Source organism: Galeopterus variegatus, unplaced genomic scaffold, assembly GCF_000696425.1.
Source record: "Galeopterus variegatus unplaced genomic scaffold, G_variegatus-3.0.2 Scaffold483, whole genome shotgun sequence".
Lineage (NCBI taxonomy): Eukaryota > Metazoa > Chordata > Mammalia > Dermoptera > Cynocephalidae > Galeopterus > Galeopterus variegatus.
The window spans coordinates 332196-353882 of NW_007726594.1; the positions used below are offsets into that span (position 1 = coordinate 332196).

General features: G+C 37.7%; 1 protein-coding gene across 3 annotated transcripts in view; it reads right to left on the reverse strand.

The window, feature by feature from the left end:
* GPBP1 (GC-rich promoter binding protein 1) overlaps window positions 1-21687 on the reverse strand; it is an 88448-nt gene that overhangs the window by 26409 nt on the left and 40352 nt on the right. For all 3 annotated transcript variants that reach the window (XM_008569240.1, XM_008569239.1, XM_008569241.1), the window contains exons 4-5: window positions 1848-1971; window positions 1491-1714 (exon numbers count right to left, since the gene is read on the reverse strand). In XM_008569240.1, the coding sequence (XP_008567462.1) occupies window positions 1491-1714; window positions 1848-1971 (348 nt within the window). The remainder of the gene's footprint in view (window positions 1-1490; window positions 1715-1847; window positions 1972-21687) is intronic.

Below are 21687 nucleotides of genomic sequence, written 5' to 3' on the forward strand. Positions count from 1 at the left end.
AGTAGTCTTTTAAAAACTAACATCACATCACATGACTCCTCTCCAGAGAGGATTCTTACTGCACTTGGAATTAAACAAAAATTCTTTACCTTGACCTGCAAAAGTCCACTCAATTTTAATCCTTTCCTACTTTGCTAATCTGGTCTAATACTAACTACTCTTTACCCATACTAGCCTAACTTTCATCCTTTAAACATAGCAAGCTTGCTCCCATCTTTGCACTAGCTCTTCCTCTCAAAGCTCACTCAAGCAGGTCCCAGATTGAATATCTCTTCCCTAGAGATGCCTCCCCTGTTGTCCCAAACCAAAGTAGCACTCAGTCACCTCCTGTCTAAATTCTCTGCAAAATATGAATAATTTTCTTTTTCTGTTCTGTATGCTCCCACTAAAACAGAAACTCAATGAGGAGGGGTTTTGCCTATCTTATTCACCTATGTATTATGAGTGCCAAGAACAGCAACTGACTCACAGAGCCACTCATATGTATACTGAGTAAGAATTAACAATGAACATATAAAAAGATAAGTAAAGTGCAAATTCATTACCAGGAATGAATCACAAGAACTAGATAAATAGGAATGTATGCTAGATCAATTTTTCTGTAATTTGGCAAGTATAGTATTTACATAAACCACATGGTGAGATTTAGGAATAAGGAACAATTAAGAAAACTTTGTTTTTAATTAACTCATACTTATTTTTAGTAGTTGCGTTAACATTCCCAATTACATCTGACCTAGGGTAACAATTAGTTTGCCTTCCCCGACCACAAAGAAAATTTTGAATAGAGAAATAGCTAAAAGACAAGAAGAGATATCCTGGGATTAGCTTAAGAGTAATATATGAATAATCAAGTGTTATTTAAAGGCAAAACTCTAAATAAAACATATTGGTAAAATAGTCTTTGCAAAAGCTTAATAGCTTTTTAGAGATACTATGATGCACTTACAAATAAGCCACTAAGTTCAGCTACTAGTTCTTAAGGTAAATTATTCATATCTCTATAAGGAATAAAACAACATAAATACACCAAAACTTTTTAAAAAGGGGGGGGGGGGGGGGGGGGGGGGGGGGGGGGGGGGGGGGGGGGGGGGGGGGGGGGGGGGGGGGGGGGGGGGGGGGGGGGGGGACAGCAAACAAAAAGCCCTCACTAAATGTAAGGATTAAAAAACAATTGGACAATGGCCAGCCCATGGCTCACATGGGAGAGTATGGTGCTGATAACACCAAGGCCACAGTTCGAATCCCTATATAGGGATGGCCAGTTGCTCACTTGGGAGAACATGGTGCTGACAACACCAAGTCAAGGGTTAAGATCCCCTTACCCGTCATCTTAAAAAAAAAAAAATACTAATAATAATTGGACAAATACCTGTCAAGTGTGATCCCTGTAGAAAATAAGCTGTACTGATAAAGCTTCACAATAATGCCTTGATGTTAAAATGGCACTTGCAGAAACCTCATCTGAATTAAAATTACAAGAAACTTACAAAATCCTCAGCCTCAAATTGTTTGCGTTCTCTCTTGTCTTCTTTCCTCCCGGTGTCATTGTCAGGTATGTTGTTTTCATGTAGTCCTTGGCTTTTTCCAGAATGGAAAATACTGTTACGAGAACGGGAACTTCCACCATGGTATCCCCCTCGATGATTTATGTTTTCAGTACCATTTCTTCCATGTGTACGCCATCCATTTTTTTCTTTCCTTCCAAAGTTACCTTTATTTAACGGTTAAGTAATATAAATTCAAAGATGATAGTTATGCTTAAAGATTGAATAGCATTCAAAACATTCTTTTAAAAACATGGGGAAAAAAGTCCTTAAATTCTACCACTCCTTAGCAAATTTTACCTCCGTTAGGACGTCCAATACCAGAATCAAAGCCATCTGACGAGTTGTGCCGTCGACGATTCACATCATAACGACTTTCTGTCCATGAAAAGTTTTCAGAATGCTTCTCGAAATTCAATGATGACTGAAACAAATCATAAACATACTTAGAATACCTAAATACAACTTTAAAAACTAGTAACACTCCAAGTTATTTCCAAGAACTTTAAACAGTTAGGAGGAACATTTTGTAGTTATTTTCAAGGCATTTGATAACTAGTAACTTTAAGTACATAAGACGAATTTTTTTGCTGGTCCATTTTCTTCTACCTAATGAGAACAGCACTCCTTTTTGAAAGAGTTCATCAACTACATCTACTTTTCCAAAAAACTTAAAGGTAAAATGCCATTGTAAGGTGAAAAAGCTAAAATACGATACATTTCTCTTATGACAAAATGTAACATTCTGTATCACACATTATTTGATATAAATTTTTTCACTATAGCTCAAGGTTTTCTTCTATATCAGATAAGAATTATCAAATGAGACTTCGGTTTTAAGTTCTCCAGATTTATTTCCAAACTCCTCTTCCCCAAACCAAATTTTTTTTGAAAACTCAAAAAAAAGAAAAGAATGTACAAAAATTAGAAACATATAAAAGTCCCAACTATTTATAAAGTTTGTTATTTAGCCACAAAATTAATCTACTAATCTGACAAAATCACAATAAAAATTCCTAACATTTTTTAAAATTTTCATTTTAACAGATAGACTCAGAAGGTCATCTGAAAGGAAAGTTATGTATAAAAATTGCCAACAAAAAGTTTGAGAAGAAAGTGATGATGGGGGTGGGGTAGGACACTTGCTATGCCAGATACTAAAACATACTATTGGTATAGATATATAAATAGAAACATACTTTATGATAATGATGGCATTTTAAATCAACTGGGGGGTGGGTGGTAATGAGTCCATCTACTGTGAGATATAACCTATAGATGGTATGAATCCTCTTTCATACCATCCATAAAAGTAAATGCTACATGGATTAAAGAACTAAACTTTAGGACAACCTATTAAGAGAAGAAAAACATATAGAAGATTATTTTTATAGCTATAGGAAGGTTTATAATTTTATAACTTTGTTATAGGAAGGTATATTATTTTTATAATTAAAGGAAGGTCTTCTTTAGCAAGATATAAAATTCAGAAACCATGAAAATTATGACATGACTTGAAAAACTCTGATACAAGACACTAATAAAGCTGAAGGAAAAACAACAGATTTTGAGGAATATTTTCAACACAAAATTTAGTGAATTAAGACAAAATATAAAGAAAGAACACTATAAGTCAATACAAATAAGGGCAAAGCGATGGAAAAAATGAGCAAAGGATTAAAAAAGGCAATTCTCAGAAATAAGAGGAGCCAAAACTCATATAAAAATATACTCAGTTTCTCAAGTAATCAATAAAATGCAAATTAGAACAAGGTTAGTATTTCTTGCCTATCAGGCAAAAATGAAAAAGACAAAATCGAATGATAGCAAGGGTTGAGAAGACAGACACACTTGTATATTGCTAGCAGGAATATTTTTTTTTTTTAAAGGGTACAGCTTTTCCGCAAAGCTGCAAAGAACTACCCAGCTGCCTAACTCCTTCAGTGAAGTAGTCAAAATAAGTGTTTCTTCAACTCATGCAAACAACAGGCTATGCATAAATCTAATTTTGAAGTTCCCACTAGGTTAGAGAGCAGAAGAGCTAACTCTATGACCGATCAAATTAATGTGAACGCCAATCAGGTAATGACAAGGCGTTAGGCAATTATGAGAAGAGCTCTCACCTTGCCCTTCTCTCTATTTTCTTCTTTTCCTATAACCTTCTTCTAAATCACTACAATTAAAGAACCTGCGTTAAGTACTCAGGGTTTTAAATGACAATAAGGAGTCTGCTGTATTATTAGTATAATTGTTACAGACTATGCCTGAAATCTGATCATGCTTACACTTAACAAGAAAGCCCAAATTTGAAAGTATTTAGGTACACAATCCAAGCCATTCTTTTGCTGAGCTATAATTATAACACTTCTTATTGAATACAAAGTACTTGCAAAAGTGAAGAGGTTTGTGTATAATCTTCACGCTATTAAATAATGCTCAATCTATGTAATTTAACCCCTTGGCAAACTAGTTTGGAAAGCTTACATGACCACAATTCTCCCAATTCTGCAGTCTTCCAATATAGCTATAATCCAACTTCAACTCAACATGTCACTAATAATTAATAATATTCCTCCAAAATAAATGAACACGTGGATTTCCATGTAAATATTACAGAGCTGAAAAGATGAAAGAAAAAGAATTAAGTAAAAATGTCCTTCTACTGCCTTTCTCATTGATAGAAGAAAATAACAGGAGTAAAGGAAAAAATTAACAATTTTTTCTATTGTTCTAGATTCCAGGAAATATCATTATATCCCACTTTTTTTTAGTATGACTATGATACCCAATTGATATTAGTATGATTTGATATTAGTATTATTAGATATGATATTAGATTTGATATTTGATATTAGTATGACTTTGATATCCACTGAGACTGTTAAAAAATCAAATTCCTATAGCAGGCTAATTTGTCCATGCCACGCATCTTTGAATAAAATAAAAGGGGCTAGGGTAGCTCCCTACTACTAGCACTTTCAAAAGGGAAAATAAAAACTTCAGGTCCGAGGCATAATCCAGACTTGCTATAGATAGACCGATAAGCAACCAGTGAATTCCACCTATTATAAAGCAATGCTCGTGCAAACGTACACTAGATAACCTACATTTTTCTTGGGGAATAATCGTCAATAGCCCTCCAATCTCTGGAATCCTCATGTCCAACATGAGTAGTAAACTCAAACTTCTGCTTCTACTTCAGAATCAACCACTTCAAGGTTAGGTGTTTTCATCATCATCCTTGACTTTTAGTTATCAACAGCTTAACTCACACACAAATCCTCCAACTCCAACACACAGACTTTAATAACCATTAACTGACTGAAATTTGCTCTAAAACGTAAAATTTTAACTCCCCATTCAGCTCCCTTTTTTCAGGTGAAAAATTTGGAAAAAAGAACCAAACACTCTCTGTTCTCTTCCCATGCCAAATTATGATCTTACTTATTATTTAAGCTATTTTATATCATAGGAGATCCTTTCTATTTATGGACAATATATTTTCAATAACATTACAGAGAAGCCAAGGAATACTAACACTGTGTACCAGTAACAAACGCTTATACACAGAGGAAAACTTAAGATGTGACACACAAGAGGTGATAGTTAAACGTAATATTTCCTACAAAGAATGCACTCAAGCCACCAGAAAATTGGTCCAATAATTCAACTTTGCTAATTTAAGTCATCCCTGTTTCCGCTTTCAGATTTCACTTATTCATATTTCCTAGGTTTTGTGGTTTAAGGAACCAAATACAGAAAATAAGCATAAATTTTAAGATACACAGTAAAAATAATCATTGCTTAAGGTAAAACAATGGGTTGTTTAAGAGAAAGGTTTGATTTAATTTGGTTTGGTACATTAAATATTTTAAACCACAACTTGTGACTCTCTGAACAGTGAATTTAGCAGATATTATATTAACCTAATAATACTGTCAACAGTAGAAGCAAAGGTATACATACCATCCTCCTATCCAAGGTTAATGATTACACGTGTACCCCAGATTTCATTCCCCTTTCATCTCCTCAAAGATCTCACTCAATTAACTCCTTTCATCTGTCTTCAAACTCTTCTTCATTAGCATTTATTAAGAAACTTATCTTCTTGGGAGGCTGGGGGTAGGAAGACACTAGCATTTCCGTACCTTACATTTCTATTACCCTATTTTTCTCATTACATTTCCATAAAAGTTTCTCATTCACATTCTTCAACATAGAACTGCAATTTGACGTCTACTTGCCTCCATAATCAATTCATTTATACTGCCTTTGTGAAGTCAAATTGACTTCTTTTATGCTGAATTGTGGTCCTCTTTTAATCCTTCATCTATTTGTCCTTTCTGTAACATTACATATTGACAAGGATTGCCTTTTAAAAATGCTCTTCATTCTTACCCTATATCTAGAAAGGAGTGGAAAGCATCTCTCAATTTATGTGACCTTTTCTTCTAACGTTATCATTGGTACTCTCCCTGGATGCATTCATCTACTCTCAAAGTTTAATTACATGCTGAACAATCCCAATTCTCTCTCCAGTCCAGATCTCTCTGCTGAGCTGTAAGTGGTCTGCTGATTACAGATTGCTATCTCCTGGCCATCTCAAAACTTACCTTCTCCATCACCTTTATGTTTCCATGTCTTAGTAACTAATACTATCAGCTGGGTTAGCCTTAGCCTATATTCAGAAAAACAATTTTATCAAAAGTAAAAGCAAAATAAAAATGTTTCCAGGTGAACAAACACCAAGAAAATTAGTAGCTAGCAGATTTGCTGTACAAAAAATACCGAAGGAAGTGTTTCAGGCTACAAAGAAATAACAGACAGAAACTCAAATACACAGGAAGGAATGAAGTATACCACATAAGGTAAATATGTGAATAATTCAAGACTGAATGTATGTATGTCTACATATACATACACATTATGGGTTTTATTTTATTAATTCTCAATTTCTTTAAAAAATAATACCCACCACTGGCAAGGATATGAAGCAACTGAAATCTTCATACATTAATAGTGGCAATGTAGGGCCGGCCCGGTGGCTCACTCGGGAGAGTGCGGTGCTGATAACACCAAGGCCCCAGGTTCGGATCCCATATAGGGATGGCCGGTTCGCTCACTGGCTGGGCGTGGTGCTGACAACACCAAGTCAAGGGTTAAGATCCCCTGGTTCGGATCCCATATAGGGATGGCCGGTTCGCTCACTGGCTGGGCGTGGTGCTGACAACACCAAGTCAAGGGTTAAGATCCCCTGGTTCGGATCCCATATAGGGATGGCCGGTTCGCTCACTGGCTGGGCGTGGTGCTGACAACACCAAGTCAAGGGTTAAGAGCCCCTTACCGGTCATCTTTAAAAAAAAAAAAAAAAAAAAAAAAAAAAACAGTGGCAATGTAAAATGGTACAGCCAATCTGGACATTAGTTTGGCAGTTTTTTAAAAGATTAAACATATACTAACCATTCTAACCAGCCATTCCATTTACAGCTATTTACCTGAGAGAAATAAAAACATCTACACAGACTCATACACTAATGTTCTCAGTAGCAGTATTCATAATAGCAAAAAACTGCAAAAGATCTAAATCTTCATAAGTTGATGAATGGGTAAAGAAAGTGTGGTATATCCACACAATAAAAAAAAGTAGTATTAACAATGCTACAATGTAAGGGCCAGCCTGTGGCTCACTTGGAAGAGTGTGGTGCTGATAACACCAAGGCCACGGGTTTGGATCCCTATATAGGGATGGCCCGTTAGCTCACTTGGGAGAGCGTGGTGCTGACAACACCAAGACAAGGAAGGGTTAAGATCCCTTTATCGGTCATCTTTATTAAAAAATAAAATAAAAAAACAATGTTCCAATGTTCATTCTAGCTGAGACGAACCTCAGACAACATTATGCTAAATGAAAGAAGCCAAATCCAAAAGATAACATTTCATATGGTTCCATTTCTATGAAATTTCTAAACTAGAGAGATTAAATCAAACAGAAAGCAAATTATTTATTGCCTGGGAAAGGAGCAAGAATTGACAGCAAACAGGCATGGGAGAACTTTTTGTGGTGATGTGTTTTAAAACTAGATCACAATAATGGCTGCACTATGGTATACAGTAGACCTGCCTTATCCACAGGTGATATGTTCAAAGACTCCCACTGGATGCCTGAAACCAAATACGTGACTCTATAAATACTACGTTTTTTCCTATACATACATACAGTAAATTTTAATAAATAAATTAGACACAGCAAGAGACTAATGATAATAATAAAATATAATTATAACAATATACAATACTGTAACAAAAGTTTTGTGAACATGTCTCTCAAAATACTGCACTGTACTCACCTATTTTCAAACAGCAGTTGATTGGAGGTAACTGAAACCTTGGAAAAAGCTAAACCAGGGATAAGAGGGGACTACTGCATATTTACTAAAAATCAAACTCTATACTTAGAACAGATAAATTATACCTTGTTTTTTGTTTTTGTTTTTTTTAATAATAATAAAGTTAAAGTTTCAAGGTTGTTTCCAAAGCTCAAGAGTATAATAGAAGGCCAACTACCTTTCATAATAGTACCAAAAAAGATAAAATATCAAGGTGAAAGATATCAAGGAATGTGCAGAACTAAGATTTAAAAAAAAAAAGAGAGAAGAAAACTGGGCTGGCCAGTTATTAAGAACACAGTGTTATAACACCAGGGTCAAGGGTTTGGATTCCCCATACCAGCCAGCAACCAAAAAAATAAAATAAAATAAAGAAACAAAACTCTAGTAAAGAATATGTCCTGAAAATGTGAATCCTGCTACTAAATAGAAAGCTTGAGGTCATAAAGATGCCAATTCTCCCCCTAAATTTGACCACAAATTCAATATGATCCTAATCAACATACCAATAAGTTACCATCCCATGAATAACAAAATGAATTAAAAGTTTATCTAGAAGTACAGATATGGTAAAAGCCATAAAAAAGTGTGAAAAATGAGTAATAAGATAGTCCAAGCCACACTATATATTAAAATGAATCACACAATACCATAAACAAGAGTCTGGTTCAGACACAGGGATAGACAAATCATTAAACAAAAGTAGTTCAAACTGTTACGGAAAAAGTCTCCAAGAAAATGCAGACACTCAGAGAAACAGAGAAGTCAGATGATTTATTACACCAGCAGTCTCAGGGGAACTCACGTTCCGAAAACCTGGGCCCCGAATGCAGGGAGAACTGGGGTTATATACCTTTCTTGAGCAAGCAAGCAAGCTTTTCTATTGGCTCTGTCTGTATCCAGGCAGTCACCCAAACTGGGGTCTTCACCAGGTGGATAGAGGTGGGTAAGGGGCTTTGGGTAGGGGGCTTCACCAGGTGGGCAAAACTGGGTCACAGAGACAGGGAATGTGGCTAAGCGGCTTTCTGCAACTTGAGCAATCTCTCACCCACACAGAAGGGCTGACAAGTTGGCAAACCACAGAGTCACAGAGCTCAGAAATGCATTCAGCTGTTAACCCTTTACATAACCTTTTGATATTCCTTACAAGCAAGCATATTTTAGCTGTAAAACTAAAACAAGGATTAATATAAGTGGAAGACAAGGAATTTGTCTACTTTAAAACAATGGATCCAGGGCCGGCCTGTGGCTCACTTGGGAGAGGGCAGTGCCGATAACACCAAGGCCACGGGTTCGGATCCTATATAGGGATGGCCGGTTTGCTCACTGGCTGAGCGTGGTGCTGACAACACCAAGCCAAGGGTTGAGATCCCCTTACCGGTCATCTTTAAAAACAAAAAAACCCCAATGGATCCAAATAAAGCTAGGAAATGAGTATCAGTCAATTCCTCACCTTTTGGGACCAGACAGGTTTGAATTTCAGAATTTTACAGATTTTATAAGTGTAACATGATGAAACACCCCATAATGAAACATGTACCTCTTCACAGTGAAACAGGAATATTCACACCAAATAGAATTTCCTTAAAAGAGAAAAAGAAAAACAAAACAAAACAAAACACAAGAGATAGTGTGTGTGGCCTCATATTCCTTTATGTCAAATTTTAATGTAAAATGAATTACGCAAACAGTTTTCCTTTTCAGAACTTTCTGGATTTTGAAACTGCAGATAAGGGTGGGAAAAGACAGATGACTAAATAAACAGTATTGGTATTCTAAAGCATTGGTCTCTGGTCTGGAATCAGACTACCTAGGCTCAAAATCCTGATGCCACCACAAGGAGCTAACTGAACAGCTTTCACAAGTGATTAAATTTCTCTAATGCTTGGTTCTCCTTTTGTACATAAATCCAAGGACCTTCTTCCTCTTAAGAGCTGCTGAAGAATTAAATGAGACATCCATGTAACAAAAAGTACAGTGCCTGGCAGATGGGAAGCACTTCACTACATATTACTATTATCACCATTATTAACTGGTTCCCATCTGAAAACAAATTTATACAAAAACCCAGACAAAATTAAAACTTCAACTTAAGATTAAAACCATAAATGAAAATATGTGACAAATTGTTTTTATATCATCTGCAAATGATCAAGACCTCAAAACTTTCAAGAAAAAACTATGCTACATTTAATACATATGCACATGAAAATATAAAACCCGGATAATGAATGATATAAACTGAAATTTTTTGTTTCAAAAGCCTGAAATTTAGTAAGCTTAGAATGGTAGATTAGAGGGCCGGCCTGGTGGCGCACTGCTACAGTGCGCCGCTTCGGAAGCGCAGCGGCGCTCCCGCCGAGGGTTCGGATCCCACATACAGACCAGCCGCTCACTGGCTGAGCGAGGTGCGGGGGCAACACCGAGGGTTGCGATCCCGTTGCCGGTCCCGGTCCGGTACGGGCGCGACACTGAGGGTTGCGATCCGTTGCCGGTCACAAAAAAAGAGACAAAAAGGAAAAAAAAAATAAAAAAAAGAATGGTAGATTAGAAAAAAACAGTAGATGAAAGGAAAGAAAAAAGAAAAAAAGAACAAGAAAAGAAAATCTAATAAAGAAGAAAACAAGATAGAACTAAAATGGAACCAGAAAAAACCTGGTCCTTTGAGACTAATAAGAATGATCAAGACTTTGGCAAGATGAGCCACATCAAGAAAGCAAATACATACAATCTGAATAAAAAAGGAAACACAACTGAAGATATAGGAGAGGTATTTTTTAAACAAGAGAATATTCTCTGTGTGTATACTTTTAAACTAACAAAAAGTCACTCAATTTTCTTAAAAAATAAATAAATACAGAACCAAACCAAGGCAAGAAACAGTAAAACTAATTCATCCCACAACCATTAAGGAAAATCTATATATCAGGACTTTCCAAGAGAAATTTCTGCCATGATCGAACTATGTTTGTACTATCCCGAATACCACTATTACACACATGTGACTATTAAGCACTTGAAATAATGTTAGTGCCACTGAAAAACTAAATTTTTAATTTAATTTTAATTGACTCATTTAAATTCACTCATGGGACTATAGCTTCCTGTATTGGACAGTGAAAAATCTATACCCTCTCCAAATAAAAAACCTGGCCAAAACTACTCTGGAGAATTCTACCAAGCATTTATGAAGAATAGATAATCCCATCAGATAGAATGTATTATGAGGAGATACATCTTTAATCTGATAGGATGTTTCTATCAAAATTCTCTAAGACATAATGGCAAAGTACTAGGGACACTCTCTTTAAAGAATATTCACCATCACCACTTATATTTAACTACTATGAGCCATAGCTATTGGGAGAGGAAATCTTTAATGGGTTCTAGGTCAAGAATCTTTAATTCTTGCTGGTACACCAAGAACACAAGGCCCTGTTTTATACTCAGGCCATTTCTCTGGACTATGTTCATGCTGCAGCCCCCTCAAGGACAAAGAGCAGAGTTTCTCAGTTGCAATGCAAACCCACCGCATATACCCTTATCATTTAATGAGGTCCCTCCATTATTGTCCCTGTGGGACTTACTGGTGCCAGTTCCCCCATACACCTCCTCATCTACATGCTGCTTGCTATGCCATAAGTAATAAAATCCTTCATCTAGGAGTCTCATGTCTTCTGCCAGCATCCATGAAACGGTAACAGACTAGCTTGTTAGCTTGAAAGTAGGGGGGAAAAACCCTAAATCCTTCACAGAACCTAACAGTTTTAGTGATGAGGATATGATGCTGACAGAGCTAAAGCTTTCTGGAATAAAAGACAAAAGCCCCCATGGTCCAGATTAGGTAATCTGAGAAAACTCTCCAGGATCTGGCAGCAGCTGCTCTCATTCAAGTGATGGGAGGGGATAGTTAAGGGTTCTTCACAGTTTAAAGACTAATTGGGCAAGGGGTGAAATTGAAACATTGTGTCCAAATGGTGCTTTGGTGTTGCTTGTTCTCCTCAGTGGGAGAAAGAAAACGAATGTTTCATTATCACAATGAGGTGTAAGCTGAAAGGCAATATGGCTCTGAGTGATGAGTCAAGAGGTCTCCAAAGCTGAAATAAATAGTGTCAGTAGTGAGGACAGTTTTGGAAAGACTAAAAACATTAGAAGTAAATTTGTAAAGCCCAAGCTGCTGCCTATTGGGAACAGAAAGTAAATACAGAGCCTTCGTTCATGGCATGGAAGCATTCTCTCCCTCCTGTTCCCTGAATTTTGTGAGCTGTTGTGGCAAATTATCAAACCTCTTGAAAGTGGGGTGGTGGTACCTCTGAGTTTGTGGCCAAGTCAGACAAAAATGTGGGTAGCCTAGGGACTCAACACTTGTAACTAGTGTCTGAAGTGAGAGCAGTCTTATGTCATTGAGCCCTTAAATATATAGAGTCTGATGATACTCTGTGTAAAGCTATACGGTTGAGTAAGGCGAATCATAACTAAAGCCAAAATGTTTCGTTATTTTAGTTATACTAAGTTTCCGTTTGTATTGTCAGGGCTAGGGTTCAGATCCTTCAAACCCATTGTACAGACTGGGTCACCAGACCCCTCACACGCAGGTCCACCCTAAGTAATTGGGGAAAGACCCTGGGAGCGGTGGGCAGTTGGCAGACTACACGAGCTCAGTCCTAGCAATGGCAGCAGCAGCTTACAGGCCCAGTGGTGGCGGGGCAGCCTCTCCGGAGGGTCCAAGAGGCCCTGGCAGCAACAGCATCCAGAAGCAGTAGCTGCCTCCCCATGGCCACCTCCCCCCCCCCAAGGGTGGGGGATACCACGGATCAGAGCCACTCGTCCTTTATACTTAAGTCATAACCCAAGACACCTGGGTGCACATGCACAATTACATTAGACAATAACCAAGGAACATTTGGGCACACGTGCCTATTTACATCAAAATGCTCAGCAAGATTCTGAACATCTAAGGGGCCCTGACCATTTTCCTATATTTTCCCAACACTCTGAGTAGTTAGTGTCAGAATTGAATTGACTTGTAGGACCACCCAGTTGGTGTCAATTAGTTGGTGTCAGGAGGGGAAGAAAACCTCTCACCCTCTCTTCTCCCATCCCTTTCCCTTCTACCTTGACCTCAGCTGCTTTAGTATGAAAGTTTAGTATGCCAGCAAACTTAAGGAAGGGGAAAGACTCAAACTTTTATAGCTCTGTTGGACAAAAGCACCAAAGTCACTATTATATGCACCCCATAGGGGGAAATGGCACTAGGCACAGGAATGACTGAAAATATTGAGAAATGTAAGCAAAACCATGGCAGCGTGGTTCATGGAGGCAGAAAAGCACAACCCTAACTATCTGCAGGAACCTGAACAAGATGAGACAACACCAACCCTACGTTGAGGAGCCAAAAGAGAAACAAAAAACCTCCAAGACACCCATGCAATGCCCTAATGGTCTCCCCTTCCACCGTGCACTTTCCCATGTTCCCAACTGAAGGAATCATGGTAATCTCCTGAAACCTTTGTAGCCCCTGACATGTATGTGTTTATAAACTCCTCGGTTTATGGAAAAGGTGCTGTGGCACCTCAATTTGACTGATAGTTTGGACAAAATTCAGCAGTAGGAAAAGGAAATTAAGGTGATCTAGGAGGCAGAACTGTTAGGCCAATTCAAGGTACTGTTGTTGTGGCTTACACCTAGTACTAACGTTACACGCTTTTACATGCTTGTACTGAAAATGATCAACATTCTCCTATTCAAGGAATGTGCATTCTGACTGGTAACCCCTGTCCCCTCCTAGGTGGTCTAGCAGAAACAGTACAGAAAACCAGAAGAAAAGAAAAGAAAATGAGAAATGTAGTTGAAGGCTTGGTGGCTGCAGGAGTGCCCAGAAAGGCCATTTCCCAGTACAGCAGTGCCATCTGCCTGACACAGGCACCAAGTATGCTCCTTTTAAAAAGGAAACACCTCTTGGCCACTGCTGAGCTCTTGTAGCTCGGCAGTGGCCAAACACCTGACTCATGGAGACCTTGTGATGCTCCGGCCTGACATCCTAATAATAAGGTAGATCAACTCAGCCTAAGGACTAACCAGAAAAACGTGTGTGTGTGGAGGGGGTGGAGGCACCAGGGCTCAGTCAAATGGAAACAGTGTGTTACAGGGTGCTGATGGCTTGGCCTTAAGGACATTTCAGTTTTGCAGGAAGTGGCAACCACCCTTTGGAGTAAGCCTTATTCTTCTCCCTGCCACCTGCAAAAAAGCCACGGGTTCCAAAAGCCTCTCAAATCACAAGTTCCCCTAAATGCCTGGGCCTGGTTCACTGATGATTCAACAAGATGATGGTGTCCACTGGGCAGCAGCAGCTACCTAGCCCCAAAAACAACACTGAAAGAACAAATGGGTAAAGACCATTCAGTACAATGAGCTAAAATGAAAGCTGTTAGTAGCCCTTAATAATACTTGAAAGGACTATATATTTTATATTTTTACAGACTCTTGGGCTATTGCCAATGCCCTAGTCATCTCGTCTGTCACCTGAAAAACCACAGACCAGCAGATTAAAGACATACCTCTATGGGATTGCAAACTGAAAATTTGCAGCTGCTGATGATACAGTCTGAGTCACTCATGTAGAAGCTCACAATAAGGGCCTATTCTCTAATGGTCTTAGCATCAAGACCAAGAAAAATAAGAGTACTGATCAAATCTGTAGCATGACACCTGAATCTATCATCACACCAGACATGACAACACATCCACTATCATAGACTGGACACAAAATAAAGGATGTTATCTTTCTAATGCAGAAGCCACCACGGCATGCCACCTTGTGACGTCTGCCAAAAGCTGACCCATGTGTCTTGCTATGAAGAAGGTCACACTACACAGGGGGGACCTACCTCAAACCTCTGACCAATTCTTGAAGCTACTAATGGTACCTCACCACTATTAAACTTTTTTAGGTTACAGCACTACCGTTACAGTCTGATCACCTAACTCTGACCACACTATTGTGGCCCTTGAAATTAATTTGTATCAAGCCTTTGGCTTTGCAAACCACTGACAGTATGGTAACAGTATGACTTTTGTCAAAATGGGCAAATTTCTTGCAGGGCCAATATTTAACACATCCAATGCACATTCTGGGCTCCCCACCACCCACAGGCATCTGTAATTATCAAGTACTGGAACAGCCTCCTCAAAATTCAACTCAAAGGAAGTTAAAACTCTACCTCCCTCACCTTCTCAAACACCTTAGTAAGACAGTTTGGTCACTGAATACAGTATAACCAAAGAGATCATCTCCTTGAAGCCACTTCCTAGGTATAATCAGTATGAAAAGAATGAGGAGTGATAAGATTGCACAGACGTATTTTAAGAACTCAGGATTATGCCCTGATCATCCCCGAACATAATGTTTCTTTCTTTCCCCTAAGAGCAAGTGGAGTCCAGGCCACCACTGTGGGTGACAGCTTATCCAAAATAGAACCTAAGGAATTCAGACTTACTCTGGTTTGTCCATGGAATTCTCCTGGACTGACATCGTCCTAGATCATAACGATAATCACCATTTGCTTGAGTGTACTACTCACCTAGTCCCCCTACAGTATCAAATGTGGACCAAAGTGGGGGACATAATGGGTCCCTGCAAATTATGTGAAAATGCCCTGGTCCCACTCACATCCAATTCCTCTGGATAAAAAGTCTAGGTGCAAGTAGGGGAGGATTTTTTCTTAAGTGAAGTCATAGCTATTGGAATAGGACATCAATTTCATGGCTGTGGAGGGAGAGCAATAACCCCAGTACCTGGGGAGAGAACACCTTACCCCAAGAGGTGCAAAGAGGAAGGTGAACAATTAATGCTCTCTCTATCGGCTAGAACCAGCACCACTGCCTGAGTCAAAAAGCAGCTGGGGATGACTCTCTGACACACTGCAAGATTTGTCACCCCCATCCATATGCTTTGAGATCTGAAAAATTCATGTGGACATAGCCAGTCCTTAACTATCCTGCTATGCCTGATGCCATCAAGAGCAGCTCCTGAATATGCATTTAAACACCCTGGCTGAGACAACCTTGTTTCATTCTGACTGACAGAAGTTCATATGCTTCTCCAGATGCCTAACAATCTTAGGTTATGGCATATATGGCAATTATGGCTGCAGCTACTTTGTAACACCGTACATGTTTTTTAACCCTAACCCTAACATAACAGTAACCCAAATCAAACTTAACAACAACCCATGAACAGTGACCTGTGCCCCTTCGGGTGGTATGTTTGTATGTGGGGGAGAATAAGCCACAGAATATCTCTCTATTAAGAATGAACGTTGCTTTTCTAGCCCATCTACTGTCCCTGTAATTGTACATAATGACACCAAAATTAAAGACAGTTTAAACTCCCTTGAATGGATTGTAACAGATATCAAGAGTGACCTCAGACCATGTCCTGGCTGTGTGAAAAAATAATCACCTATTGGTCCCCACTCCTCAGTATGTATTCAAGGTTGGCTGGATCTGGGCCTAACCCTGCTGCTTGGGATGTTGACAGTAGCCTTAATTAAATGCTGTATAAGGCAAATTAAATGAATTTGGTTCTAGCTTCTGTCAGCCAGATTTATCAGAGTAGCTGACAGAGTGGAGCAATCATGTGAAAATTCAAATTCAACCAAGAACATATAGGGCTGATGGCAAACTGTTGCAAAAGGCAGTCCACCACAGGCCCTGAGCATTCCTACACATTCCTGCTTATATGCCAAGAACGCAAGGCCTTGGCTATTCTTTCAATGGCCCATTTCTCAGGGTCATGTTTGCAGTGAGCAATATTTAGGGATGGGTACATCCTTCTCTGGAATAAAGATCAGGCTGCTTATAAACCTGGTCAATTCTCTAAACTCAGTACAAGAACAGCATCTATCTGGGCCCCTCCCTGTCAACCCCCAAAGGTCTTAGGGGGCAACCCTAAGAAGAACCAGCACCAACACCATGCTTATGCTGCTTGTTGTGCTAAGAGTAATAAAGTTGTCTCTGACCCAAGGATCTCGTATCTTCTGCCAGCATCCATGAAACAGTAACAAGCTAGCTTATTAGCGCACAAGAAAGATAAAATCCCAAATCCTTCAAAGACTCTGACATATAGCCAGCACAGTAAAATGTAAGAAATACAAAAGGAAAAGGAAGATAGAAAACTGGTGCAATTTATGAACAATATGACTGTCCATATAAAAAAAATCCAACACACCACAAAGTAAGAATCAAGGCTGTTAGATACAAGCCTAACATGAGATACAATGTATATGCAACAAAGACAATAAAAAGGCCTTTTAGAATAGCATTTTAGATAGCAACAAGTACGGGCTGAGTATCCCTTATATGAAATGCTTGGGACTAGAAGTGTTTCAGATTTCAAATTTTAGAATATTTACAGAATACATACCAGTGGAGTATCCCTAATCTGAAAACCCATAATGTTCCAAAGAGCATCTCCTTTAAATGTCACACTAGAGCTCAAAAAGTTTCAGATTTTGCAGCACTTCAATTTCAGATTAGGGATGCTCAATACATATTATTAGATGCTAGAAAACATCCCTTGAAATACATGGAAGACTGAAAAAAAAAATCCTATGTAACTTTAGAGATATTAGAGATGACATATACACATAAGTACATATATACATGAACATGTTTTCTAAACCAGTACTTAGAAAAAAGGTAACCCAAAGGAAAAAAAATGTGAACTGGCAATTAATAGAAATGTAAACCCAATGTCCAAAAAACAGTGAAAATGCATTCCATAACAAAGACTGGCAAAAATGTTAATTCTGATAATCTGACAAAGTTTTGACAGGTGTGTAACGAGAATAATTTTACATAGTATACAGGAGTATAGATTAGAACACTACGTAGGAGAAAAATCTGGCAGTGTGTAATCGACTCCTAGCAAAGTTTACTTCTAACTATAGATTAGAGCCTTGCTATTGAAAGTGTGGTCTACAGACAGAATCAGCATCGCTTGAAAGTTTGTTAGAATCTGGAGCCCCAATAGAGACCTACTGAATCAGAATCTGCATTCTAATAAAATCCCCAGGTTATTTTCGTACCCATTAAAGTTTGAGAAGCAGTGGCCTAAAAAATTCATAAACATGCTAACAAGGAGACATTACAAGAACATTCATTGCAGTACCCTCTATAGTAGCCAAAAGTTATAAACAATCTAAACCTAAAAGGACAAATAAAATGTGGTATAAGGACACAAAACAGAACACTATACAAAGCTCAAGATAATTACACTAAATCTACAGAAAACAACACGGAAAAAAATCTCAAAGATATAAGGAATGTAAAAGGAAAATACAAACATATAAATAATAATCACTTACATAAATCTTTAAAATGTACAAAACAACACTATTCACTGGCATTCACATATGTAGTAATAAAAGAACATACACTGAAAATACGTTTGAGAAAAAATAAAGATGGGAAAAGGACTGTGAAGAAGCAAACAATGGACTTTGACTATATATATGTAACATTTTATTCCCAAAGAGATACAAAGCAAATTTGGCACATGTTTAAGATATGACTATGTTGGGTAGTTAATAAGTGCTTAATTATTCTCTATACTTTGTGTGTTTAAATATTTCCTGAGGGGCTGGCTTGTTAGTTCAGTTTAGTTAGAACGCAGTGTTGTAACACCAAGGTTTGGATCCCCCTGCCAGCCAGCAGACAATCAATCAGTCAATCAATAAAATATATCATTAAGGGCCGGCCCAGTGGCGCACTGCTACAGTGCGCCGCTTGGGAAGCGCAGCAGGTGCTCCCGCCAAGGGTTCGGATCCCACATGCAGACCGGCCGCTCACTGGCTGAGCGAGGCGTGGGAGCAACACCGAGGGTTGCGATCCCGTTGCCGGTCCCGGTCTGGTACAGGTGCGACACTGAGGGTTGTGATCCGTTGCCGGTCACGAAAAAAGACAAAAAGGAAAAAATATATATATATATCATTAAAACTTTCTACATAGTCTTTTTAAGAATATCAAAACAAACAACCCGTAGGAAAATGTTTGCAATAAAAATGGCAAACAAATCCCTTAATATGAAAAGGGCTGTTAGAAATCACTAAGAAATAGACTATATGAACAAGTAGTTCTTAGAAACAGTTCCTAACACAAAAATACGCTTGACCTAATTAAACAATGCAAATCAAAACCATGAGGTAGCATTCTTCATCTAATTTCAGAAAGATTTAAAAATATGAAAACATCCAGTGTTGCTGAAACTAAGAAGCTGGCCTCCTTATAAAATTGTGATGGTGTTATAAACTGGTACAAATTTTCTGGAGAGCAATTAGACATTATCTACCAAAAAGTACAAACCTTCTGACACAGCAATTCTACCTCCAGGAATTAACCCTACAAATACATTCAAGAGATATCTAGATACCTCTGCAGCTTAGTCCATTAATAGGTAGCTAATTATATTATCCATGTAGATTAATTCAACAAAACATTATGTAGCCACTGAAAAGAAATTCCCTAGGAGTAACTACAGAGAGATATACTGAAGATGCCATCCTTGAAGTAGAGGGGGAAAAAATAGCAATTTCATCTGTTTATGAAAACCAGGATAAAAATACAATCATGTGCATGCACAAATGCATCCTGGCTTTTCACTTCTAAAACTTAGTCTACTGCTTAATAATAAAGAAAAGAAAGTTACTAAACTGATGAATTTTAAAGGCAGGCACATATGGGTTTCTATTCTCTAGTACTCTGGGGCAAATAACAATCTCTCTCAACCTCAGTTCCCTCATGTGTAAACAGGGAGAAAAGAGTGCCTACCATGTAAGATTTTTTTTGTTACTTTCGTATAAAGTAATAACTCAAAAAACATTAACTATTACAGTGAGCAAAGCAGAGACCATCTTTTAAAATATAGTTTCTATAAGAAATTTTCTCTGACACCCAGATTACCAGAATAAACAATTAACCAAAAAAAAAAAAAAAAAAAAAAAAAAACTAGACTGGCCAGTTAGCTCAACTGTGAGAACATGGTACTGATAACACCAAGGTCAAGGGTTCAGATCTCCTTATCAGCCAGCCCAGTTGCCAAAACAAACAAAAAAAACCCTACAAAGTAAACTTCTTCTACATAGAGCTTTCAATGAACTCAACTACCAGTCTGATTGAATTTTCTAATCCTCTTAGCCTAAAAGTATAAATAGCACATATTTTCCATGCAAGCTGACATTGCTTACATGTCAAAAATAAGTTTAGGCGCAGTATTAATCATCATTGTTTTTTAAATACTGCCATAAAAGAATCAATAAAGTACTACTGTTAAACTCTATCTTGCTGTAGAAATAACTACAGGATATTGAGCACAAATATGAAAATGTATTTGCTGTAGTGAAATTTCATGGTTTTGTTCTGCTTTAAAAAAATTCCACTACTTTCTGTTTCTATTTCTTACCACTCGTCTACCCTTTTAATACCATACTCCTAAGATCTTCCTTCTTTGTTCAAAGAATTACTGCTATGAAAAGATAATAGTAGTCTGTTTTCAGAGATTATTTTATTACCCTTCCTAGGGTAAAATGATAGGAATGAGAAGCATTTAGAAGAAAAGGAATTGTCTAGTTATCTAAATTTTTCACTATCTTTAACTACTTCCATTCAGTACTCCTTCAATAATAAAAATGTTACTTTTCAAATTGCAGGACAGGACCCATTAATGGAATAAAAGAACAAGACTACAAAAGAAAATGTTAGTGATCAATGGTGGGCTAACACATAAAGGGGGTCCAAAAAAAAGGAAATAAAATATTAGTGTTCCATAGGTATATGAAACTTTCGTTTTAGTTATACCTATGGGCATATAAACACATTATGTAAATTTTACTTCTCACTATGAGTAGCAATCAATAGTTCAAAAGCCACTGCCCTAAACCACAGAAATTTAATCAGCCACATGCAGTTTAAAATTTCACCACATGATGGGGCTAAAATTCTACATATCTCAGAAAACTACTGAAGTACAGTTCCGAAAACATTTCTACCTTTATTTCAAGTCTTTATATCTTTCCAAACAAAAAAATGAATGACAGCCATTAAATTAAAATGGAGAATGCTCATATTTCTTTCCTTTTAATCTTGTCCTGAATAAATAAAACAGAAATGTGGGCAAACAAGAGTCTCTGGCTGAGAACGAGATTAATTACAGAGATTAATTACAAATCGGAATCAATGAATAGTGATTTTGAGAGATGAAGGGATAAGGCAGAGAGAAGATATAATATAAGAAGCATCGCTAGAAGGAGTGTATTTGTCAAAACTACTTTGGGTAAAGAAAAAATGTCAAATACTGCTAGTGGAGAGTCCAAATTTCTGGAGGTAATCTTCAATTAGAAGAATTTAGAGTAGGCAGTTCCAAATTCTTGGAACCAAAATCATCATGATGACAAATGAGGAAAAGGAAATGAGGAAAGCATGAAACCCTTACACTTCCAGGCTCTGAAATAGGCCTGGAAAAAAATAAACCCACTATAAAAGGTAGATGAGGCCAACTTGGGAGGAAAAAAAACAAGGGAGCAAATTCCAGAGGCCTACATGAAGGGGAAAGAGGCAAACAGAGTATAACAAATATTTTCAGTGGTTTAATCAGTAGAAGTCTCCACTCTCACACAATTTTTAATAGTCCCCCCCGCCCTTTTTTTTTTTTTTTTTTTTTTTTTTTTTTTTTTTTTTTTTTTCGGTCCCGGGCTTGG